This window comes from Artibeus jamaicensis, unplaced genomic scaffold (assembly GCF_021234435.1).
Source record: "Artibeus jamaicensis isolate MK-2021 breed Jamaican fruit bat unplaced genomic scaffold, CSHL_Jam_final contig_1127, whole genome shotgun sequence".
NCBI lineage: Eukaryota > Metazoa > Chordata > Mammalia > Chiroptera > Phyllostomidae > Artibeus > Artibeus jamaicensis.
Genome location: NW_026521219.1, coordinates 6,341 through 33,607, shown reverse-complemented (window position 1 = coordinate 33,607; position 27,267 = coordinate 6,341). Strand labels below are relative to the sequence as shown.

General features: G+C 39.5%; 1 protein-coding gene across 3 annotated transcripts in view; it reads right to left on the bottom strand.

The window, feature by feature from the left end:
* SMAP1 (small ArfGAP 1) overlaps window positions 1–25,846 on the bottom strand; it is a 151,982-nt gene extending 126,136 nt beyond the window's left edge. For 2 of the 3 annotated variants that reach the window (XM_037158696.2, XM_037158699.2), the window contains exon 1: window positions 25,562–25,846. In XM_037158696.2, coding sequence (XP_037014591.2) covers window positions 25,562–25,679 — 118 coding nt within the window. In that variant the 5' untranslated portion in view covers window positions 25,680–25,846. Of the gene's footprint in view, window positions 1–8,387; window positions 8,472–25,561 lie in introns of those variants that run through there. The other variant, XM_053663998.1, reaches the window with a different exon arrangement.
* Between the last annotated feature and the right edge of the window lie 1,421 nt (window positions 25,847–27,267).

Genomic DNA, 27,267 nt, shown 5'->3' with positions numbered 1-27,267 from the left:
AATCAGAAAGCAAATGGCCACCCCAATCAGGGAACAGATTCACTTATAATACTTTTAAATTTTTTCAAACTACTATTTCAAGTAGTCTGTGCAGAGAATAACCTTTAATTCCCTAAAATGAATGTCCTGCTATCCTTATTCTTAGCAAATGACTTCACACCTCATTGTGCCCTCACATTTCAGACCCTTTCCTTTTCCTTTCTATAACCTGACCCAAGTTCTTCCTTTTTTCTCCTATCCAAAGCTATCCACTTCATCTGTTTTAAAATCAAATTTTCCTCTAAATCTTGCATTAATACTAATATATTAACTATTTATGACATACTTCCTTCTTAAAGAATTTGCCTGATGTCAGCCATGGAAAAGAAACCCCTACTTGCTGCTCCTGCAGCCTTCCTGCCTCCAAGCCAAAATGACCAAAGTGGGCCTATGGCCCATCTACCCAGGAATATGGAGTATGACTCCCCCAAAAAGAGATGGCCACCTATAGGAAGCCAAACAGTAGTAGGTCATACAGACTCTGGAGCTAACGAAGTATTTAGGCAAGTGAATGAATAAGTAAGGAAAGTAGTCAGTAAAGAATAAAGCAGGTAAGAAGAGTCCCTTCAAGACCAAGAGATACAGAGAGAGCCAAAGACAGACAGACAGATACACACACATACACACATACAATGGCTGCCTGAAGAATTTCTAGTTCTTTCAAAGTCAAGCTGTGGATTTCTATTCATTCTGATGTGATTAGCTAAGTGAGAAGCCTTGGCAGATGTTGCTCATTCGATCACACAACCTCTATTCTACTCTATTTCTTGTGTGTCTTCTTGTATTCAAAGAACAAAAAGTTAAAAAGCTCTATTTCTGATTCCTTTATAGTCAGAGTTCTGAATGAGAATTAGTTTACACCAATTAGATGCACCCATGCAATGCACCCATGCAATACTTAAAAGCAAATGTGAGATGGAAATCAACTTCCTGCATTGGCCGTTTTCTACAGAAAGACAAGATCATGGAATGTCTAGTCTCCAGCTTCTCGTGTGAAGGAGCAGTTTTGACATGGATAATGGCTAGACCCCACATTCCAATATCCAGTCATCAGCTTATACACACTGTCAAACAGCTGCAGCTTTCTAATCCCTGCATCACAACTAACATGGTGCTGGTGTTTTCTTACACCCAGCTGTTCCAATGACAGCCTCAGGGCTAGTGTCTCCCTGGTGGGTCAGTTCTGCTGTGACCTGGGGGGAGTCAGTCCTAAAGGCTCAGTCTGAAGCCTACTCTTCTATTCCTACCACGGCTTTCATAAGCACCTGATTTCCAGTATTAAAACATTTCTGTTAACACACCTAGAGTGTTCTACTTTCTGTGCTGAAGCTCTACTAAAACAACCTCAACTTAAAAAAACAAAAAGAATACATAACTATAATATTCAAAGCACAGGCTTTCTACAAATCTGACTAAACAAAGTTTTTACACAAGCTAACAAAGTTAGGGAAAAAAATATTGGGTGAGGTCTATTTTCCAAAAAGAGAATGACTAAAGTTGTAGTCCCTTTTCAAGTATTTTTAAAGCCACTGAGATAAATCAGTTTTTCAGATATCACTTGAATTGTGGTTATGGTATTTTATGCAGATAATGTCTTAAACTGGCAATATACATTACTCTTGTGCCAAGTACTCTTCTCCCCCTCCTCAGTCACTTACTCATTTTACAAATATCTGCCTAGCATCTATGTGCCAATAAGTATTCTAAGCACTGGACAAAAAAGACAAAAGTCCCTGGCTTCTTACATTCTAGAAAAGACAGATAATTTAATGAAACTAAGTATTTACTAAATTTGAGTGAGGACCTAGCCTAGATGAGAAGGCCCAGATAATGTGCATGTGTGGAAGAGTAACACTACAGGGACAGGGAATACTAAGACAGAAGTGCTGAGGCAGAGGCCAGATTCGTATATTCATGAACAGGAAGACCACAACCCTCACAGGTTTTTACAACCAAAGGTTTTGAGGCTTTAGTTTCCCACGCTGGAACACTGGGATGTTTGGTTGTCTCACTCCCCAGTTGTTCCTCAGGCTAATGTGGGATATCCCGGTCCACCTGCCCCGGTGTCACCCACCCCTGCCTTGTTGTGAGTCTTCTCCGCCACTATAAACAAGGTTTTAGCTTTAGTCTGACACAAAAATAATGGAGGGTTTCGGGTACAGCAATGACATGATCTAACTGATCTGACTTGACTTTTTTAAAGATCATTTGGGCAGTTGTGTTGGAATAGACCTAACAGAGAAGAAAAAGCTGGAAGATGAACTGGGAGACAACTGGAGTCAACATGGGGACAATTCCAAAGTTCTGATCAAAAGGGTAGAAAAAGACAGGTAAGACTATCTAGAGAGCATTCTTCTAAAGGAAGAAGATCAAGAATGCCACTGTGACATGTTAATTTAAAGCTACTAAATGAACAACCGCATCCAATTAGATGTACCAGTATGGGATTCTGGAATAAAATCTTTTGGCCTGAAGATACCTATCTGGGAGCTGACTTAGAGTCGACAGTTAAAAGCAAGAGACTGAATGATATTGGCAAATGAGTGAATGCAAACAGAAGCAAAAAGACATTCAAGAATTGAGTCGTGTGAAGTAAGCCTCTCTCTCTCCTCTTCTGATTAAAAAAAAAAAGCCAATCCCCAATATTATTTTACTTAAGTTAATTCTAGTCCTGTTTCTAACCCCTGCAATAGAAAAGCCCTAAATCATACAGAAAGCCTCAGAGTTGGATTCATATATACAACATCAATTCATACAGCAATTAGCAAGTGCGCCCTGCACATAATAGGTGCTCAGCAAATATCTGAATACTTCTTATGTAACTCCTAGGTAAAATCCAAGAGAGTGATTAGCAAATTTTTGTGTATGTGTTTTCATGGTTTGTAGCAGTTCTTTTCAATTCGCAGTTCTATTCTTTTAAGTATATTTTATTGATTATGCTGTTACATTTGTCCCATTTTTTTCTTCCCTTTATCCCCCTCTGCACCACACCCGCACTCTCTCCAGCATTCCCCTCCCCTTAGTTCATGTCCATAAGTTTTACATGTAAGTTCTTTGGTTTCTCCATTTCCTATACTATGCTTAACCTCCCCCTGTCTATTTTGTAGCTACCAATTATGTTTCTCACTCCCTATACCTTTTCCCCCATTCTCCCCTGCTGATAACCTTCCCCTAGCCCCTCCCTACCTAAAACCTTCCATCTGATCTCCATTTCTGTGATTCTGTTCTTGTTCTAGTTGTTTGCTTAGTTTTTTCTTTTGTTTTGTTCTACATTCAGTTGTTGATAGTTGTGAGTTTGTTGTCATTTTACTGTTCATAGCTTTCACCTTTTTCTTAGATAAGTCCCTTTCACATTTCATATAAGGGCTTGGTGATGACGAACTCCTTTAACTTCACTTTATCTGGGAAGCACTTTATCTGTCCTTCCATCCTAAATTATAGCTTTGCTAGATACAACAATATAGGTTGTAAGTCACTGCTTTTCATGACTTGGAATACTTCTTTTCAGCCTCCTCTTGCCTATAAGGTTTGAGAGATCAGCTGACAGTCTTATGGGAACTCCCTTGTAAGTAACTCTCTTCTTTTCTCTTGCTGTTTTTAAGAGACTTTCTTTTAATCTTGGATGTGTCTTGGTATGTTCCTCCTTGAGTCCAATTTCTTGGACTTCCTGAAGGTCTATTTCCTTAGCCAGATTGGGGAAGTTTTTCTTATTTGTTCAAATAATTTTAATTTCTTATGCTTCCTCTTCTCCTTCTGGTACTCCTCTATAATACAGATGTTGGCATATTTAAAGTTGTCCCAGAGGTTCCTGAACTTCTCCTCATTTTTTGGAATTCCTGTTTCTTCATTCTGTTCTGGCTGAATGTGTATTTCTTCCTTCTGTCCCAAATCTCTGAGTCCCAGTTCCTTCCATTCACTGTTGGTTCCCTATATATTTTTCTTTATTTCACTTTGTATAGCCTTCACTTCTTCATTTTGCAACTGAGCTCCATTATTTCCGAGAGTATTCTGGGTACCAGTTTTTTTAACTCTACGTCTGATAATTTGGCTATTTCCTAGTTGCTTAGTTCTTTTTCTGGAGTTTTGATCTGTTTTTTCATTTGGGCCATAGTCCTTTGTCTTGGCACACCTACTAGTGTAAGGGACAGAGCCTTAGGTATTCCCCAGGGAGAGGCAACCCACTTGGCTGCACTGTGGTGCTGTATGTGGGGGAGGGGTCAGAGGGAACAATGCCTCTTGCTAGGTTCTCGACTGCTTTCAGTCACTTCCCTCCATTTCCAAAAGCAGACTGTGCTCTTTCAGGTGCTGATTCCTGGGTGAGGCGGTGTACACTCTAGGATCCTGTAGGCTCCTCCGACAGACTCTCCTGTGAGACTGGGAATTTCTCCCGCTGCCACAACCCTCACAGGTTTTTATGGCCAAAGGTTTTGAGGCCTTAGTTTCCTCTGCTGGAACGCTGGGATGTTTGGTCTCTCTCGCTCCCCAGTTGTTCTCCACGTTAATGTGGGATATCCCAGTTCACCTGCCCCAGCCTCGCCCACCCCTGCCTTGTTGTGAGTCTTCTCCACCACAGCTTCCTGTCTCTGCCTCCCCTACCTGTATGCATGAATGTCTAACTCTCTGGTTGTTGGACTTCAATACAGTTTAATTCCTGGCAGTTCTGGTTGTTTTTTATTTTTAAATTGGTTGTTACCCTTCTTTTGGTTGTGCAAGGAAGTGAAATGTTTCTACCTACACCTCCATCTTGGCAGAACCTGTTTTTCAATGTACTCTTGAAAACCAGGGTGATATGGAAGTAAAATTAGAAGAACATTCATTACTACAATTTTCAAATGCTTTTTAAACAAGAGCTAAGCAACACTAAAACAGCTCCATGACAATCCTTTTTCTGACCAGTATTCTAAAATGATTACAGCTCAACATCTAATTTACTCCTTAATCACACTGTCATTGCAGTAATAGTTTATTTGATGTTTTAAACTTTTTAGTTTGTTTATGCAAACTTTGAACACATTCACAACAGTTGATACACATTCAGCTCTCTGTGTCCATAGGTTCTGCAGATTCAACCACTCACAGACCAAAAATATTCCCCTCAAAAATGCTATGTTAAAAAAAATGCTATGTTGTTGCTGACATGTGCTATGTAGTTAGGCCTACAATGGCTGCATCTTTACTGAGCATGTATAGACTTTATTTTTCTTGTCATTATTCCCTTAATACAGTGTAACAACTATTTGCATAGTATTTACATTGTATTAAGTATTATAAGTAATCTAGAGATATTTTGAAGTAAAAGGAGGATGTGCATTGATCATATACAAATACTACATGACTTTATATAAGGGACTTCAGAATCCACAATTTTTGGTATCCACGGGGGAGTCCTGGAACCACTCCCCCTCAGGTACTGAAAGAGAGCAGTATGTTAAACAATAGTCATTTACTAATGAACAAAATGAATAAGCAAAAAAGAAAGAGACTCATACACAGCAGGCTGACAGCTGTTGGGGGCAGGGGGACAAGGGGGAGTGGGCGCTGGGGGTATGGCGTGATTGAGTAGAAATGAAAAACCAGAAGAGGAAAAACTCATGGATATAGACAACAGTGAGGTGATTGCCAGGCAATGGGGGAAGGGAGAAAAGGGTATAAGGGAGATAAATGGTGATAGGAGACTTGACTTAGGGTGGTGAATACACAATACAGTATAAGATGATATGTTGTGGAATTGTGCACCTGAAACCTGTATAATTTTGTTAACCAGTGTTACCCCAATAAATTCTATAAAAAAGTAAATAAAATAAAATATGGATATATAAAAAAATAAACAGAAAAAATAAAGTATCAATGTGTTATTATTAGTTAGGAAATAATATTTTAAAAAGTCATTCAGGATTATATTACATGAAATGTACAGATATCTACTGTCAGTTGAGACTAGTTAATTAATGCTATTCTTTTAACTGGGGGTGGGCGACAGGGAAGTAACTGCAGACCAAAGTGAACTAAACTCATTTTAAGTCCAGAAAGCTCCTTCCCCTTGTTAGTAACTTATTTGAGTTCTTTCCTTAGACACAAAAACTAGAAATTCTTAATTTTTTAAATTTTTAAAAGATTTTCTTTATTTTTAGAGAAAGGGCAAGGGAGGGAGAGAGAGAGGGAGATAAACATCAATGTGTGGCTGCCTCTCACTTGGCCCCTACTGGGAAGCCAGGCATGCCCTGACTGGGAATCGAACCTGCAACCCTTTGGTTCACGGGTCAGTGTTCAATCCACTGAGTCACACAAGCCAGGGTGAAATTCTTAATTTTTATTATCAAAATTTTCAAATACAGAAAGGGTAGAAAGAGTTGTATAGTGAATACCCATATATCCACAACCTAAAATCAAAAATAATAATTATTATTCTATCATATCTTTTTAAGAGATATGTTGAAATATCTTAAGGCGATTTCTACATTAAGATATCCCTAAATACTATAGTATTAATCACAAAACAGTATGAACTTTCTCCCCATAACCACAATATCATTCTCACACCTACAGAATTCATGGTAAGTTTTCAATGTCATCTAATATTCAGTACATATTCTATTTCCCACTATTGTGCTTTCCCCAATTTCTTTTTTTTATTTTATTGATTATGCCATTACATTTGTTCTATTCCCTCCTTCATTCCTCTTCCCCCTGCACACCCCCTCCCCCACCATTCTCCCCCTTTGTTTATGACGTGTCTCAAGTTCTTTAGATTCTATACTTCCCATACTATTCTTGCCCTCCCCCTATCTATTTTCTACCTACCATCTATGCTACTTATTTTCTGTACCTTCTTCCCTTCTCCTCCCACTCCCCTGTTGCTAACCCTCCATGTGGTCTTCATTTCTATGGTTCTGCTCCTGATCTAGCTGTCCTCTTAGTTTGCTTTTGTTTTAGGTGTGGTTCTTAATAACTGTGAGTTTGCTGTCCTTTCACTGTTCATCTTTTGTATCTTCTTTTTCTTAGATAAGTCCCTTTAACATTTCATATAATAAGGGCTTGGTGATGATGAACTCCTTGAATTTGATCTTATCTGAGAAGCATGTTATCTGCCTTTCCATTCTAAATGAAAGCTTTGCTGGATAGATCAATCTTGGATGTAGGTCTTTGGATTTCATGACTTGGAATACTTCTTTCCAGCCCCTTCTTGCTTGTAAGGTCTCTTTTGAGAAATCAGCTGAGAGTCTGATGGGAACTCCTTTGTAGGTGACTGTCCCCTTATCTCTTGCTGCTTCTAGGATTCTCTCCTTCATTTTAATTTTGGCTAATGTAATGATGATGTGCCTAGGTTTGTTCCTCCTTGGGTCCAACTTCTTTGGGACTCTCTGAGCTTCCTGGATTTCCTGGAAGTCTATTTCCTTTGCCAGATTGGGGAAGTTCTTCTACTCATGGCTGTTCCTCTTCCCCTTCTGGTAACCCTATAATTCGGATGTTGGAACGTTTACAGATGTCCCGGAGGTTCCTAAGCCTCTCCTCAGTTTTTTGAATTCTTGTTTCTTCATCCTTTTCTGTTTGGTCAGTTTTTTCTTCCTTTTGGTCCACTCCCTTGATTTGAGTCCCAGTTTCCTTTCCATCACTATTGGTTTCCTGTGCGTTTCCCTTCATTTCAATTAGTTTAGCCTTCATATGTTCCTCTAATTTGTGACTAAAATCAACCAGATCTGTGAGCATCCTGATCAGCAGTGTTTTGAACTGTGCATCTGAGAGTTTGGCTATTTCTTCATCCTTTAGAGTTATTGGCTCTGGGGCTTTGAGCTGTTCTTCTTGAGCCATAATGTTTTTGCTCTGTTCGCGACTGTTACATATGAGAAGCAGGAGCCTTAGGTGTTCACCAGGGCGGGGCCCCCCAGGTCGCTGGTTTGTGATGCTGTATGTGGGGGTGGGGTCAGAGAGGGATAATAGCGGTCTCCTCTTATCTGTGCACGAATGTGTGACCACAGTCAGCCCTCAGTGGGTCCGTCCACTACTTCACACCACGTGCCCGGGTTGGTCTGGTGGATCTTTCCTGCCCCACCCTGCTCTGCTGCTGGCTCTGCCCCTCTTACCGGTTTGGCTGAAGGGTTCCTTGTTGTCAGACTTCCATATAGTTCAACTTTCTGTGGTTTGGCTGCATTTTTATTGTTAAAACTTTGTTTTTAAACTTGGTTGTGAGAGAAGGCAGTGTTTCCACCTATGCCTCCATCTTGGCGGAAGTCCCCAATTTCTTTATCAAAGGAAAGTATCCCCTCACCCTAGCCAGTGTGGATCAGCTGGTTGGAGCATCCTCGCATAATCAAAGGGTTGTGGGTTCGATTCCCGGTCAGGGCACATACCTAGGTTTCAGGTTCAGTCCCTGGTCATGGAGTGTACAGGAGGGAACCAATTGATGCTTCTCTTTCTCATTGAAGTTTCTTTCTCTCCCTTTCTCTCTCTCTAAAAAAAACAATGAAAAAATGTCCTCAGGTGAGGATTAAAAAAATAAATGTGCCCCCTCAAGGACCACGCACTGTGTTTGGTTATGTCTCCTAAGTTCCTTTTCAGTTAGAGGAGTCCTCTCTCCCAATGTTTTCATATCACTGACTTAGTAGAGAGATATGCATTTAATATAAAGAATTACAACCTCCAGTTAAAAATATTTTCGGGGGACATAAATACATACAAAATGAAACTGATCAGTACAAATCACCTTACTTTGTATGAACCCTAAAAATAATCTGAATATAAATATTCAACATCTACCATAAAGATTAAAGCTCAGATGAGTGGGTCTGGTCTAAAGATCTATCCCTTGACCTGACCAGTGTCTCTGTAGGTTGGGCACATGCCTGGGTACCCAGATGATGGGTATGAGAGGCAACCCATCAATGTTTCTCTCTCGCACTGATGTTTCTCTACCTTTCTCCCTCTCTAACGATAAACAAAATCTTTTTTAAAAAAATCTGTCCCTTAGCTTTGTATTAACAGTACTGATATTAACAGTATTAACAATAATATTGTTTGGGACTGATATTCTCCTTTATAAAAACTTTATAACCTTTTAAACTAAAAGAATTTAGTATAGGTTTGATGTGCACATATAGTTCATATAGCTTTGATGTTCAATCTGAACATAGTATCTTTAGCCATTTATATATTGTTATCTATGTTGTGTTTTATACATTCATTTAAACATTAAAATATTTTTCACAAGGTGTGGGCTAGTAGCCTATTAGCATTCTTCAGATATTTGATGAACATTTTCACTGTGAAGTTTAAGAACATCAACTTTTTTTCCCCGTATGCCTTATAATTTTCTCCTGATAGCAGGACATGAAGTACCAGGTAAAAGTAAACTGCTGTACACAGGCCTTTAGTAACGTGGTGGTGAGATACTGGGGAGGGGAAAGCATTGTAGCGTTGTATGATTAGCTCCCAATCTTTCAGTGAGCCTCTGCCCCTGGATGGTAAGCTTCACAAATCTGCTTTACCCCCTTCGGTAGGACAGGATGACTACAGGAGGCTGGAGTTAGGTATTTCCCTTCCTCTGGGACACATAAGCTCTAGTTAAATAGTTTCTTCTAAGGGCAGACCTTGCTAAAAACAGAAGAACACTGCTCTTAGTATTCTAAGTTACAGAAGTAGTAATACTGCAGTGTATTTTAAAGTGGTTCCCTTTCCCCTTCCTCTGCCAGAAGCACTATGAGATGTTTCTCCCCTATTCACTGAGCGGAGCTACTGGAGGCAAACTCACAAAAGTGTGTTCACTCTCCCCATGACTGAGTCCCCCTGGAGTTTCTGACTCAGATTTGTCTACATTGAGCCTCCAGCAATTTCTGAATTACAGTTCAGGTTTTCCGACCCCAATAGTGGTTCCCATAGAGCTGTGATTCACATTGTGATTCTCTAAATATATTCTCCTGTCTCTCCAATTTGGGGGACAGTAGTTTGCCCTATATGACCTCATTTCTCTAATGGAGCTGAGAAGAGATGTTGATTTTTCAGGTTACTCAGCTTTTTACTTGTTGTTACAAAGAACTAGAGACTTGAAGCCAGGCTGGAAACAGGAAGTCCCATCAACTTTTTTTTTTTTAACTAGACATTTATTTTAGCTTTAAAAAGAAAAAAAAGTTTTCCTATTGTTTACAAGCATGGCCTCATTGCCGCAATTGCCTCATAGCCTTGTCTTATCTATGAAAGTGGAATTATTGCTGCCACTGAAGAACAAATTGTAAGTAACAATTGATTTTCAATAAATAAGCAAGAGAGGAAAAACTGCTTCTGCGTAACAGTTGAGCAGATTTTCCATAGAAAAAACAACATTTATTTTAATCTGCCAGTAAGGCAGGAGATATAACAGCAACAGGTTAGTGAATTTTATTTATAAAAATAATAGTTTCATAAAAATAGATAAGGAAAATATATTATAGAAAAAGTGTATTAAACGTCTGAATAAAGTTTATATTTTTTTACTTCCTACAACTATAACAAAAAATTAATCCTCATAAAGTAATCAATTATGGCTTACAAATAAGTTTAAAATTTTTAATTCAGAGAAATTTCACAATAAAATTAGGCAAAATCAGAAGCAACAGTTTTCTTATATGTGAAATCTCAGATGATTTTCCTAAAAAGTATTAGGAAAAAACCAAAAACAAAAATGGTCTTTTGCTTTATTTTCAAAATTCAGTTACAAAGGGTACGTTAAAAATGGGTTTATATGACAATCTGTTCAACATCTGTATATGTGTCTTTTAAATGTGTGTTACAAAAATGTCTCCCTCTGGCATCTAAGCTTTCATCACCACATTTCTGAATTACTGTAAAATCTACACAGGTGGGTACATTGCATCACTGTAGCTTTGAGTGTTGTAACAAGATAAAATGAAATTAAATAAAATTTAAAGCGAAATGAACATGGACTGTCAACCGCGCCACCACTACATCACCCACAGACTCCCCCAACTCAAAAGCAGGAGCCCTCTAAGTCTGGCCTCAGTAGGCTCCTCTGAGACCCAGCACCCTTCCCTTTCTGCAAGTCACAGGAAGAATTCAGGAGAAGTAGGGGAGGTCCACGTGAAAGTAGGTAAAGAAAGGGCTGAAGACAGGAATATCTAAAGTGGATAAACAGTTTTCTTAAAATTCCTCATGGTCTGCTTTAGCATACCAAGACAAACATCTGACATTAGAAGAAGCACCATGGTCTTTAGAGTCTGGAAGTTTTGGGTTAGCATCATGGCACTGGTGGCATCTTTGGCCAAGGTAGTAATCTAAGTTTCAGAATTCCCATCTCTAATGTAGGAATATTTAACATCCTTGAGATTGCTGGGGAACTGCATATATTACTTATACAACAGCAGAACACACAAAACTCTTAAAGAGAATTGGGAGAGAAAATTAATGTTTGCTAAGCGCCCTAGTCAAACACAGTAATAGCACAATTTTTCACCTTGAGAGTAGTCACTGTGTCTCATTCCTCTTTAAATGCCTAGTAAAATGGGTATAGCTGAAATGTTTGGTAATGACACTGTATGTGAGACTGTATCTATTTTATCTTTATCTTTGAAACTTACAGACAGAATAAGAAGAGATTTCAGAAACCTGGTTTTAATTCCACACATTTCAGATGATACTGAACCATGTTCTTTTCTACTGCTGTTCAAAGAGCAGGGTTGTTTTTGGGTATAATCACACAGGCCTTAGAGTCAAATTCAGTATTTACCTACAACCTACTATATATCAAACCCTATATAAATTCTTTGTATACTTTATAGCATGCAATAATAATCATAGTCCTATTAACATCAACACTTATTAAGATGATGCAGATGTATTATTAAAACCATAGACAGGAAACCACGCTGTCAAGGAAAAACAGTTGAGGAATATCTACCTACACCCCGTTCACCATTAGAGACATTAGATTTAATTTTAAGTAGAATAGGTTAAAATACAGAAACTCTTGTTTCTTTCACTTAATAACTCTGATTCTTCTCAGGTGCTGAAATTTTAGTTTTTATAATAACTATACAGGGTTGTTAATATTAAAATTATATATACTATTTTTAAAAAAAACTTTTAAAGACCAGTCAAAGCTAATTTTAAAATCTATGTTAAGATGGGATTTAACACTCTCAAGACTAGAAGAAGGTACAGAAGCAAACTAAAATGGAGTTGTTTATCAGGAACGAAACGGAGATGGTCAACAAAGGCACATAAGAGAAACTTAACAAAACCATAGAGAAATTTACAGCTCCTCTCAGAAATTAGTAGCGGATACCAGCCAATCCCCAAATGCCAAGTTTGTTCACAGCACCTCTGGATTTCCTGTTCTCCTGACTTAGCTACTCTGATCCAAATGAGAAAGAAGATACTAGGCCACCAATCAACTGAAAAAATCCAAATAATTCCCATGTTTATTCCTTAGTCTGTGAGCAACTCAGAATTCACTGCTCCTGTGCCCTTGAGTTCCTGGCTTGTAGGTCAAAAGACTTGCAATCAAATCTTACAGCTTTGCTTTATTCAGCATGCAGCTTATGGTTTTTGACAAAGGTATAATAAGATGGTGAAGTTCACTATTATCTAGGATCAAATTCATGCTTCCACAACTCTGTCCTGATTTACTTATTCAAATATACATAGGGACCTACTATCATGAACCCTACATTATTGAGGCAAACCAATCTCAGGAAAAAGATCTGCCATTCTGTTGAGATCAAAACAGAGTATTAACAACAGGAATTATTAAAAGACATAAATTTCAGATAACCCTTATTTGATTATAAGGTTTAGCTGTGGAAAAGGGCATATTAATACAGCAATAATTCATTCTAGCTAAACCAAGGAATCATTCCAAATCTATGACAGAGGAATCCCTTATATGTACAACCAATTAACAAATTAATTTTAGTGTTTTCAACAAGTTTTAAGAAGCTGTAGTGGATTCACGATTAGTAAAGATGTGATCTTACTTTCTGGACCAAGAAGAGATTTAAGTAGGCATAGCCCTATCTCAAGTAGTTTACTAAACTGGAAGAGAACCTCGCAATCTTAAAAATCCCTGTGAAAGGGTCCCAGATTAGCTTACAGTGACTTGAATTTCCCCAAAATAATGACTTCCAAATCCTAGGAAGTGGACCACTGATCTCAACAAAAATTCCAGTATCTGCGCAACTCTATGGAGCAGGCCTGTGCATTTCCCTACCCGCTTCTCCCCCAAAGCTCCCTCCCTTCCCAACCCCTCCTCCCCACCCCCCAGCATGCCAGAACCCCTCCTCCTCTTTTGTCTCTCAAGGCATATCTCTCTCTCTCCCCTGCTTGTCCCTCCTTGCCGAACTCCTAAACTCCAAGGGCTCTAAGTCTATTTCTTCTTCAGCTCACTTCTCCTTCTGTGACTTGCTAAATAAACTTTCTCTTGAAAAAATCCAATATAATAAAAAGTTATACAGCTCCATGAAGTTAAAAGTACTTAAGTGGTATTCTTCTGGCCAATATTATGACAACTTTGTCTACAGACTGTACTTTCATTACATACTTATAAATTCCCATTGAGCCTAGCAGAAAATCCTACAGTTCAGAGGCACCAAAAAACTGGTATTCTAAAGATGTCATAAGGAACTTTAGAGCTGTGTATGAATAACACAATGTCTCAAGAAAACCAAAGTTAAACCAGTGATTTACATTAAACTACTCATCAGTATTCTAAAATACTTGGGGGAAAAACAGGCACCAATCAAGGATTCTTTATCTTTTGAGCCAGGATCTAAAAATATTGCTTTTGCAAAATCTTTACACAAACCATTAAATTTATTTTCATAGAAGAGGAAAATAATTTTAGGAGTATAAATGTTATATGGGTTCAAATAAAATAATTGAGAAACTGCTATATAATCTAGAGCAACTGTTAATATCACCAAATGAATAAAACAATATACTGGTATAGCATTTTGATTAACAGCTACTACCTTCACCCCCAACCCCTGGCAACCACTGATCTATTTTCTACTCCTACAAATTTTACCTTTCTAGCATTCCATATAATTGAAACCACATATGGTCCCCAACTGACAATCTGACTTACAATTTTCAACCGTACAATGGTGCAGAGTGATATATGTAATAAATTACATAAAGTATTCAAAATTGTGTTATCAACTAGGCTTTATGTTAGATGATTTCACCCTACTGTGGGCTAATGTAAGTGCCCATTTAAGGTAGCACATTTAAGGTAGGCTAAGCTATGATATTCAGTAGACTGGGTGTATTAAATGCATTTTTTACTTACCAATATTTTCAACTTACAATGAGTTTAAAGGTACGTAACCCCAGCATAAGTCGAGGAGCATCTGAATTATGTAGGATTTTGTGTACAGATTCTTTCACTAAGCACAACATTTTTAAGAGTCATCCATGTTACTGATTATATCACTCATTTGCTTCCTTATACTGCAAAGTAGTATTCCACTGCATGGATGTACCACTGTTTGTTTACCCATTCACCAACTGCTATAGACATTTGAGTTGTGTCCAATGGTTGGCTATTATAAATAAAGCCACTATGAGCATTCAAGTACAGTTTTATCTTGTTTAATTAAGTTTCAATATTTCTTTATATATATATTCTGAATGAAAGCCCTCCTCACTATAATTTTTTTCTCCTGCCTATGAATCTTTGTCATTTTTTCAAACACTGTCTTTGGAAAGCATAAGTTCTTTATTTTTTAAAGACTCTTTACTAATTTTTAGAGAGAGGAAAAGGGAGGGAGAAAGAAAGGAAGAGCAACATCAGTGTGTGTGTGCCTCTTATGTTCCCCCAACTGGGGACACGGTCCGCAACCCAGGCATGTGTCCCAACTGGAAATCAAACAAATGACCTTTTGGTTCACAGGCTGGCATTCAACCCTTTGAGCCTTCAGTGGCATTGAGCCACACCAGCCAGGGCCAAAAGGTTTTTAATTTTAATGAAATCCACCTCCTCACTTTTATCTTCATGGATTGTGCTTTTGTGTCCTATCAAAAAAAATCTTTGCTTAATCCAAGGTCCCAGATGTTTTCTCCTGGAAAATTTTATAGTTTACAACTTAAAAAACAAAACTAATCTATGTCTTATAATTTTTTTTTTTATTTAATTATTTTTAGAGAGAGGGGAAGGGAAGGAGAAAGACTGGGCGAGAAAATATGTGTGGTTGCGTGGTGGGGGTGTCTTTTTTATCTATTGATGTGAATGAGGAGAATTTGTTGTTTCACTTATTTATACATTCACTGGTTGCTTCTTGTGTGTGCCCTGACTGGAGATCAAGCCTGCAACCTTGGTGTATTGGGAAATGTTCTAACCAACTGAGCTACCCAGCCAGGGCTTATAGTTTTACATCTTAAATTTAGATTTACTGTTCACTTAACTTTTATGCATAGTGAAAGGTAAAGATCAAGGTACATTCTTTTGTTGTTGTTAAAATTGTTCTTTTCCTATTGAATTATCTTGGAACTTTTGTTAAAAATTAACTAACCTTATATTCGAGTCTATTTTCTTGACCATCTATCATGTTCCATTAATTTATATTTGTCCTTACACCAACTTCACGCTGTCTTGATTACAGTAGCTTAACAATAACAACCTTTAGTCAGATGTGTAAGAACTCCAATGTTCTTTTTCAAAGCTGTTTAGATTTTGAGGGAACCTCTGCATTTCTTTACAAATTTTAGAATCAGCTTGTCATTTTCTACCAAAACAAACAAACAAAAAGCCTTCTGGGATTTTGACTGGAGTGCTGTTGAATGTACAGATTAGGCATAAAGACTGCATCTTCTAATCCAGGAACATGATATATCTCTCCACCTTTGGGTATTCTTTAAATTTCTCTCAGCAATCTTTGGTAGTTTCTGGCATATAGATCTTGCCTGTATTTTGTTAAATTTATCTCTCAATTTTCATGTTTTTGTTATTATAAAAATAGTTTTTATTCCACCTTCCAATTATTGCTTGGTACTATATGGAAACAATTAGTTTTTTTGTTCACCTTGACTGGTCCCTGTTTGGGCACCAGATGTGGGAGAACTCCATCCCGTGAAGCTCTCCCAGCCACTGTGGATGAGAATAAGTCATCCTGGACACAATCTTATTCCAGTAGGAAAGAGGGTGGCGATTTCCTCAGGTGGAGAATGCCCTGAGCCCTTCTCCCAAACGGCTTTTATTGGGAATGGTATGTGCAGGGGTTTACAACATATATGCATAGCTCATCAATCAATGTCAAGAGGCTATAGTCATACAAAAACAGGTATTATCTATAAATAACACTTAAAGGAACACACAGATTTGTCACAGGTCAGGGTCTGTGAAACATGCTGACACCAGATGGTCTTTAAGACATGTTTCATGAGGTAAGGAGTTCACTCCTGATGCCTTGAACTTAAACATCTGGTTTATATCAATAGGGCTATACAAAGCAAAGCAAGCTTCAAAAGATACAATGTATTTATCAGGCCTGATTTCCCATGGGGAACCCTAAGTGTTGGTTTCCCATAATGCCTGCCACCTGCGTTTCCTGGTTTTCCAGGGAGACTTACTGGCCTCTTTCAAGGCTTGCTCTCACGGGGCTACAGTCTCTGAAACCATACAGAGTGGTCCCCAACAGGACTGCTATTGCATGCATGATATTTTTTAAATAGAGAAAATGGCTGCTTTAAATTGTATTCACTTCATCTTATGCCATCTTAAGTACATCTAAAGCAGTAACCTTTTCTAAAAAGCTAGGTTCAATATATAATTTTTTTCACAAATGTTTGTAAGCATAATAATGGCCCTCAAAGACATCCATATTCCAATCACTATAATCTATAATAAAAATGTTACTTCACACAAGAGATTTTTCTTTGCAGGTGTGCAAGTTAAGGACCCTAAATGATTTTCCACTTGATTATCCATATAAACACAATGTAATAACAGGGGTTTTAAAAAGAGCCAATTAAGGAGGTGTAATGATGGAGGAAGGGGGAAGAAAGGGGGAGGGGAGGGGAGGGGAGGAGAGGAAAGGATGAAGGGAGGGAAAGGGGGAGAGAAGCAGGGGAAGGGGATGGGGAGAGAGATCTGAAGATGACACACTGAAGATGGAGGAAAAGGTTATGAGGCCAATATCACAGATGACCACTCTACAAGCTGGAAAAGACGAGGAAATAGAATCTGCCCTAGCACCTCCAGGAACACCTCTGATTTTAGCTCGTAACACTCACTTTGGATTCTAACATTAAAAGTGTGACATGATAAACTTTGTTGTTCTAAGCCAATAAATTTGTGGTGACTTGTTATAGCAGCAGTAGAAAATACCCCAGTGATGATCATTTCACTTCAATATAATACTGTACTTTTGCTGTTTTTTTGGCACCATACACCATCATCATTCCACACCAAAAGCAACTTTCACGAGCAGAAACGCATCAACATCTAGACTAAACTTTAATTTTTATGAATTTTCTTATCATGAAAGATACTGCTATCTTACATATGATTTCCCACAGAATTTTCAAAATCCTTTTATTTTCTATTTATGTTTGGGTTTGATGTAATCACTGGTCCTTGAAACGTACTGTGCTCTTTACAAAAGATAATGACAGGCATCTTAAGGTCTATCATCAGTCACTTGTGAAATGGAGACCAAAAAGTGTTGTGTGTGCGGGGGGGGGGGGGGGGGGACGGGACAGTGCTGGTGGATAAGGGAAACACAAGAGGGCACAGATGGGAGAATTAGTAAAAAACATGTAATTCACTCTTTTTTGGACCCTCAAAATCTTCCCATTTACCACTCAGATAGATGTGAAATAAGCACATATTTCCAACAGCATCTTCTCTAAGCTCTGTTTTATGTGAAATAATTTTTAAAATCACCTCTACCTGGTACTACAACTAAATGTCATTCAGAGTTAACATAAATCTAACCTAACACCATAAGTAGAAAACACTGATATTGATAGATGTACATGTTGACTGAAAATTTAATAGGCCTATAGGTCTTTTCTTTAAATTGATGAATAAAATGGGGTTCTGGTTTAGTAGGTAACTAGAAGAGGTGCTGCTTTCTTTGCTCTTATTCTTCTCCAAGAAAGCATAAAAAAAGTTTCAAACACAAGGACTCCTCAACCTGTGAAGAATATTCCTATGAGTTATATCATATGGTTTGAGAGAATTAAAGATAATACCAACTTAATTTTTTCAGCAAGACCTAAGTCATCAATGAAAATCTTTTAAAAATATAAAGATTTTATCATAACCCAAAGCTCAATAAGACACAAAACTAGTAACCCTCAATAACAGAGTATTTTTTAAATTAACAATAATAAATACTGATATGGAAGTGACACGAGGCATGGGATTTAGAAAAGAACACAGATCACATCACAGTTGAAGTAACTCTTTGCAGTTAGGCTCAGTGAGAACAGGGACAACGGATCACCACCGGATCACCACCAGCAAGTCACAGGCAAAGCTTGAACCCAAACCTAGCTTTACTAACTTCACCAGGCCAGTGCTCTTTCAACTCTATCATATTGTTTCTATGGTTTAAAAAGCTACAGTAGATGAGCAGTGCCTAAGGACATAACTGCAGAAACAGAAAATGAAAGAGTTACAAGGAAGACAAAAAAAAAATGATACTAGTAAAGGATTCGTCAACAAATTCAATTTGTAGAATAAAGTTTAGTGATCAGAAAAACATTCTATTTTACTTAGTATTAGTTTTCTGAAGTCATGGTGGTTCTACTATTTAATGCAGAGAGATAAATTAAAACAAAGCCACAACAATAACCTCTGAGAAATATATTAAATTAGCTTGAAGGTGACAGTCTTTCCAACAATCACCTTTTATATAGCACAAAATCTCAACTGCAAAAGTATGTCTTATCTTTCATGCCACTGAACAGGCTTACAAGCACTGACAATGGAAAGATTCCCTGGGTTCAAATGCTGACCCTACAGTCCAGATTCCTACCTCCATATCATCCCAATAAAGTCATTTTTTCCTCTAATTATCATACCTGCTCCTCTGGTCTGTACCCTTGCTAGTAGGTTAGGTTCTAGTGCTGGCTGAGATATACTGTGACTCCAACCATGTCCTGTACAACATATTGGAGAAAAACATACATTATCAATTTTGTTGGGAGGGTCCCAAGACCACCCTCAAGTTCACGAATTTGCAAAGAGTACTCACAAGACTCAATATACAGTTGTACTCACAGCTATAATTTATTCCAGCAGAAGGATACCAAGCATAATCAGCAAAGGGAAAAGGCATGAAGTGAGATCCAGGAGAAAATAGGCACAAACATCCAGGTGTACCCCTTCAACCAGAGCTGCAGAAGACTCGCTTAATTCTCCCAACAGTGAGTTCTGACAACAAGTATAAGATGTTTCTAATTAAGCTCGTTAGAAACTAGGTGCCTAGGTCTTTTTATTGCAGGGGGTACATGGCGGGGGGGGGGGGCTGGTCACAGAGGCACCCTAGCCTAGCACATAAGCAAATTCCAGACTCCCAGAGGAAAGCAGGTATTCAGCATAAACCACACTTTATACAAACAGTTTAGGTAACTTACTCTTAGTACTTAGGGTGTGAGACCCTCCCCAAATTCAAGTTCTCTGATGCCAGCCAAGGGTCAGATGCCTTGCCACATCAGGGCTGCTTTCAATAGATTAGTAGATCCAACAGACTATCAGATCCTCAGAGCACAGCCCCCTATCTACCTGTTGTTCCCTACTTCATTCCCAGCTCCTAGAAAAGTGCCTGAATATAGTAGCCATTAAAATTTTTCTCTTTTAATGAAAAATTTTCTGGCTCTATCATTTTCTAGCTGTATAACCTTGGGAAAGTTACTTAAGTTCTTTGTGCTTCACGTTACTTGTTTGTAAGACAGGATAATATTTCCTACCTCAAAAGGTTATTTTGAGGATTAAATTAATTAATATAGAGACTTCCACCAAGATGGAGGCATAGGTGGAAGCACTGCGCCTGTCCTACAACCAAGTTTAAAAACAACAAACTTTTAGCAACAAAAATGCAGCCAAACCACAGAAAATTGAACTACACGAAAGTGTGACAACAACGAACCCTTCAGCCAAACCTGTAAGAGGGGCAGAGCCAGCAGCAGAGCAGGTTCCGACAGAAAAGATCCACCACACCGACCAGGGCGCATGACCCCGACCAGGGCACATGACCCCGACCAGGGCACATGACCCCGGAGCGCCAGCAGCTGTGGGCGGATCCCAAGTGTGGAGTAGCAGGCGGACCCACTGAGGGCCCAAGGCGTTGGACCCACTGAGGGCTGATCATGGTCACACATTCGCGCACAGATAAACTGCTGAAAGAGCTAGCAGTGAGACAGACCTCACAGGCCCCAATGGCAGGAAGCAGCAGAGGGAACCGCCATTGACCCACTCTGACCCCGCCCCCACACACAGCATCACAAACCAGCGACCTGGGCGCCCCCCCCCACCCTGGTGAACACCAAAGGCTCAGCTGCTCATACTTAACAGGCACGAACAGATCAAGACATGGCTCAAGAACAACTCAGAGCCCCAGAGCCAATAAATCTAAGCAATGAAGAAATAGCCAAACTTTCAGATGCACAGTTCAAAACACTGGTGATCAGAATGCTCACAGAACTGGTTGATTTTAGTCACAAATTAGAGGAACATATGAAGGCTAAACTAATTGAAATGAAGGGAAATACACAGGAAACCAAGAGTAATGGAAAGGAAACTGGGACTCAAATCAGGGGAGTGGACCGGAAGGAGGAAAAAAATGACCAAACAGAAAAGGATGAAGAAACAAGAATTCAAAAAAATGAGGAGAGGCTTAGGAACCTCCAGGACATCTTTAAACGCTCCAACATCCGAATTATAGGGGTACCAGAAAGGGAAAAGGCACAGCCACCAATGAAAAACTTATTTGAACAAATAATAAAAGAAAATTTCCCCAATCTGGCAAAGGAAATAGACTTCCAAGAAATCCAGGAAGCTCAGAGAGTACCAAAAAAGTTGGACTCAAGAAGAAACACACCAAGGCATATCATAATTACATTAGCCAAAATTAAAATGAAGGAGAGAATCCTAGAAGCAGCAAGAGCTAAGGGGACAGTCACCTACAAAGGAGTCCCCATCAGACTGTCAGCAGATTTCTCAAAAGAGACCTTACAGGCAAGAAGGGGCTGGAAAGAAATATTCCAAGTCATGAAATCTAAAGACCTACAACCAAGATTGCTCTATCCAGCAAAACTTTCATTTAGAATGGAAGGACAGATAAGGTGCTTCTCAGATAACATCAAATTCAAGGAGTTCATCATCACCAAGCCCTTATTATATGAAATGTTAAAGGGACTTATCTAAGAAAAAGAAGTTAAAGAAACATGAACAGTGAAAGAACAACAAGCTCACAGTTATTAACAACCACACCTAAAACGAAAGCAAACTAAAAGAACAGCTAGATCAGGAGTGGAAACATAGAAATGAAGATCTCAAGGAGGGTTAGCAACAGGGGAGTGGGAGGAGGAGATGGGGGGAGAAGGTACAGAAAATAAGTAGCATAGACAGTAGATAGAAAATAGATGGGGGGGGGCAAGAATAGCATGGGAAATATAGAACCTAAAGGACTTGAGACACATGGACATAAACTAAAGGGGGGTAATGGTGGGGATGGGGGGGCAGGGTGAAGGGGAATGAAGGGGGGAATAGAACAACTGTAACAGCATAATCAATTTAAAAAATAAATTAAAAAAAAAGATATGTGGAATGAAGAAGGAGTGTTTGATCTGGGCAAGGAGCTTAACATCTGAACACAAGACTCATAGAACAAAAATTATCTCTTGGGTTCCAAAACATCAATTCTGTGTACCCCAAAACATTGCACGAGGGACACATTTTCATGACAACTTATACATATCCAGAATCAAACCTAGCATTACTGTGCATGAAAGTTTAAATACTACAAACTAAACAGTAAGTTGGCAAGGGGCTCTAACTCCTCACTGCTCCATAAAGTGCTACCAACTAATAACCAACAGAATCATGAATGAGGCCAGGGAGAGAAAGTGAGCTCTTCATCTGCCTGTTCTTATTCTCTAGTTGCTTAACAAATTTGGTAAGAGTATCAATAACAGGAAACTGGCACCTATGTCTCCCTTATCTCCTTCATTCCTTCCTAAATACTGTCAATTCAGGAAACACCCACTGGTCACTCAGTAGAAAACGGTATAATCCAATTAACATACCTCTGCCAACTATTTTAAGTCAACAGAATATGGTAATCTCTAGCCCTAAACTTTCAGTTTGGGGCACATGTTCTCAAACAGCAATGGAAGAAGCATTCTTTGAAAGAAAGCTGAGTTAACTAGGAAATAGCTCCAAAATACATGAAAAGTTTGGTGTAGAGTTCACTAGACAGTGAAGAAAACACCAATATACATATATACAGTATGAAACCTCTTTACAATAACTGAGCTCTAGACTATGACCCTAAACTTGTCTTTTAAAAGTAATTTAATCTAAATTTCACTACCTACATTTATTATGCTGTCTGGCAAATATAGTAATAAATCCAAAATCAAGTAACAAGCCAAGAATGCTACCAAAAGAGTTCATTAATGGGTTCAACCAATGACTCAAAAACTTTACAAAATATTTGATTACATTAGTTGTGTAATCATGTCAAATTTTTCAATTACTACAACCATGAAATCAAGTCTAGTTAAACCAGAAAGTATCCTTAACTGTGATTTTCCCCTCTGGAAAGATTAAGATAAAAAAATGAAATACTTTAGAAGATCATTTTAAAATTATTGTAGATTTAGCAGCAACAAAAAAAATAATGATCTTTCTAAACCACGGCTATGGAGTTTGTGCTCCTCACATTGCACCCTTGAACTCTTGATAATATCCTCTCCCACCTACCTTATGTCTCAAAAACAAACCCACAAACAAAAGATCAAACAAAAGTAAAATTAAAAAGACATTTATTCTATATATATTTATTGGTCTCAATGACAAATGCAAATAGTAAGCAAAACTAATGCTCCCCTATCTCTTACGTCAAAAGAAATAAAACTTCTGTGCTATTGAGTTGGCAAAAAAAGTCTGCTGCATTTTTTCCATTTAATGGCTCTAGTAGTGCTCAGTTTTCTTTAACTTCATTCGAAATAATTTTGTAAGACTGTATTGTGACAGCTGTCATATCAGCATGCATTCAAAAAAACTTATCAAAATTGATTAATTTTTGTGCAGCCATTTTAAGATTGAAGATGGAATACTACACGCAACATTTTCAGCATATTGTGCTTTATTATTTCAAGAAAGGTAAAAATGCAACTGAAATGGAAAAAAAGACTTCTGCAGTGTTTGGAGAAGGTGCTGTGACTGATCAAACATATCAAAAGTGGTTTTTGGAGTTTCTTGGTACTATTTACATTTTGGCCAAATAATTCTTTGTCTTATGCACTGGAAGATGGTTAGCAGCACCCCTGGCCTCTACCCACTAGAAGCCAATAACAGGAGATAGCTAACATACTCAAAATATCCATATCAATATAGTTATTGGTGAAAATGAAAAGTGTGTCTTTTATTTTATGAAAAAAACATAACAGATTTTTTGGTCAACCCAATAATTTGAGAAGTGCAAGATTCTCCTCCCCCACCTCAAAAAAAGTGAATGAAAATGTTAACATGTAGTAAATGATGGCCTTAAAAACCTATAAATTGTACTTGCTGGTGTGGCTCAAGTGGATTGAGTGCTGGCCTGCAAACCAAATGGTCGCTGGTTCGATTCCCAGCTAGGGCACATGCCTGGATTACAGGCCACGTACCCAGAAGGGGGAGTGCAAGAGGCTACCATACACTGATGTTTCACTGCCTCTCTTTTCTCCCCTCCTTCCCTTCTCTCTAAAAATAACTAAAGTATTTTTTTAAAACCTATAAATTATTTTAAAAAGCACGTGTACAAAGTACTTTTGGGGGGAAATTTGAAAAATTATTTTTCAATGATTTCTATACATAAATTACTGAAACATTATTTTTAATGATTTCATATTTACTAACATCTCTACCTAACCTGTAATGTTATTCATTACTCAAAATGCACACCATACAAGATCAGCTTCCTTCTTTTTGTGGCCTTTTTAAGGCTCATTTTCCAGTGTTTTATTAGTGCAGTGATAAGTGAGCAAGAGTCTCAATACAGAAACGTATTCCCCCAAAAAACCTACACGCATACTACCAGGTAAACAAATATTACTACAATAATCAGGCATTTTCAGCTCATCAACTGAAAGGTCACATAGAATAAACATTAGGTTGGTTCAATCAAGTTACTATACTGATAAGTGCTCCAAAAATGGCCTAAGTAACTTGCTGATGCTGTGTGGCTTTGTCTAATCAAACATCAGCCTACTGAAACATAACTCATTCATACAGCATGGTGGAAGAACGGTAAAGCTTCAGGGTCAAATAATAACTAGGGCTTTAGAATTCTTAAATGGTATTCCCAAAGACTGACTTAACTCCTGTTTTGGAGAACTACTTTTCTCACAGAATGAACAAGTAAACCAATTTACAAATAAGCAAGACCTCTTCCTAACCACATTTAAATATCTCAAATTCTGTTTCCATGAGCTTAACTATAAGACAGTAAATATAAATCAGTTCTCCAGACCCAAAACATATAGGCTAAAAACAGAGTAGCTCTTCCAAAGGCTGAGGCCAAGAGCCCTCCAACTGAACAAACTAAAATTAGGTTTTTTTTCATCTCTGGTTCTTCAAAATGTACCTTCAACGTTCAGGGGGCACACAAACCTGTGTCCATATAATCTCCCAAACTAGCTGGTCAGAGGAAATCTATCAAAATCCTCAGGAACGTAAGCGCACTGTCCAAGAGACTACTGTAACGAAATTCCTGTTCATTCTGGCTAATAAGCAGACTAAAAAATACTCATAATAAAGACTCCTCCCTAGTTGTTTTCTTCAGTAAAACTACAACCCATCAACAAGGACCACCATACTCTTCCTCAAGAATCAGGAGCAAAAGCCCTATATAAAGCTGTTGGATGAGCAGGCAGGTAGAGCTCCACCTGGGATACCGAGCATCAGAGCCCGAAGGCGGAGGATGAAGTTACCGCGGAGGGTTGAGGCGCGGGCCGAGACTTAAAGGTAGCCCCACCCACGGAGGCACCTGTGAGCTACCGCAGGAGAAGGGCATCATCCCTTTAACTCCAAGTACTGCCCAGGCTGGCGCTCGATTTCGCCCTCTCAGACTCGCCCCGGCCCCATACCGGGTTCGAGCTTCACGACGCGGCACTGGTTCAACCTCGGGGCCGGAAACAGAAAAAGGCTGGGGCCAGGAACGGCGCCCGTGGGCGGAGGTGAGAGTCCACTTGAACCCCGCGCCCCCCTCCCCGTCAGGGCTGGGGCCGACCGAGCACAGCCGCGGCGTCTGCTCGGGCTCCAGGGCGCCGCGGCGACGAGAAGGTCACCAGCGGCAGGAGGCCGGACAAGGGACCGCGCTACCTTTGGCCTCGCAGTCGGCGCAGTACTTGTTGTCCTCCTCCCTCAGCAGCTTAGACAGGATGAGCTGGTGCTGCTCGTTCAGCTTCTGAGCCTTCTCCCGGCAGGAACGCGTCGCCATCTCGGCAGCGGGGCGAGGAGCCCGAGACAGCTAAGGCGGCGGGTGCGGGCAGGAGCCGGCTGGATAAACGCACCTGGAGCCGCCGGGACCTCGGGCTGACCCAGCCTCAGGAAGCGACGGCGGCAGCAGCTGGAACTGGTGGAGCGGCGGTGGAGGTGGTGGCAGCGCCGACGTGTCCCGCCTCCTCGCCGGGCCTGCCCAGCACGCCCCGAGAAGCCGGCGAGACGGGAGAGAGGGGGAAGGGCCAGGGCCGTGGCTTCCGGGTGGCACCGCAGGAAGGAACCCAGACGCCTGGCGCACTGCGCATGCGCTGAGACTCCCCGGAAGCCAGCCAGCCCACTGTTTTTGCTCAAAGCCCTTAGCCCAAGGTGATTCCAGAAAAGTACCTTGCGCTACCTGCTGTGGGCTTCCTTACTTTTGAAGTGGGACTGTCCTTGAGGGCCTGGGATAAAACCCGGTGAGGGAAGATCTTTTACTGAGAGGTGACTTTCACTTGCTTTCTTGACTGTGCCTTTTCTGGCACAGCATTGGAAGTACAGAAATAAAAGTGACTAGGTGGATTTGTTTATTCATTCGACGTTTATTCACCAGCATTTTTTAAACAGGCACCACCCTAGAAACTAGAGACATGTGTAGAATAAAGTAAAGCAGCCTCTTCTAGTGACATGCATTGAGTTCTAAACTTTATTAATTATTCTGTGCCCTGAATGATTACCTCATTTAAGCCTAATCACAACCCTGTAATATTATCCTCATTATACAGCTAGGAAAATGAAGCATGGAGTTTAGTAACTTGCCCAGATTACAGATCTACTCATTGGAGGAGTTGTGATTCAAATCCAAAGTAGTCTGACTGCAGAGTGTAAAACATCTGGCTGTAAGGCTTTCCTTATGGAGCAGAAAGTGTGCTCAAGTTGCCAAATACTGAGCAGTATCACTTTAACAAGAATGTGTATAAACAGTGAACTTGAATTCATGAAAAAGAAAACTAGGGAAAGAAGACACTTTTGATTAAGCCCCAGAGTGCCCCACTCCACTACCATGGGTTCTGAACCCTGAGTGAGGCAGTTTGAATGTTTTGGCATGTGTCTTTCTAGCAATTACTAACATAGGGTTTATGCAATTAGAATAAGCATGGCCTTTGCCTGTGGTGGAGCAGATGCTAATAAAGGCAAATGAGCAAGAACCTGTGTCTCATTCTTTTTATAGGGCCAATTTCTAGCCTAGGCCCTACATAAAGATGACCCTCCTGCTCACCTAGCCCTATTTTTGACAGTCTCAAAAATGTTTACGGAATTAAATTGAATTGTAGTGGCAGTGAACGTGCTGAGTAATTAAACTATGGCTTAAACTGCATCATTCTGACAAATAATAACTAGGTGGATACTGTTGTATTCAAGTTGCGAGCGAAAGGAATCCCTGAACACTGAGAACGGTGTGATGGTAAATTTATTGGCTAAGTTTTTACCTGCGCAGGGGCGAACTTCCCGAACGAGACTGTAGTCTCGCGGCTACGCAGAGCCGCCAAAGTGGAAGTCGCGCCTGGCTTACAGACTACTGGGTTTTTATAGGGGCAGGCAAGCAAGCA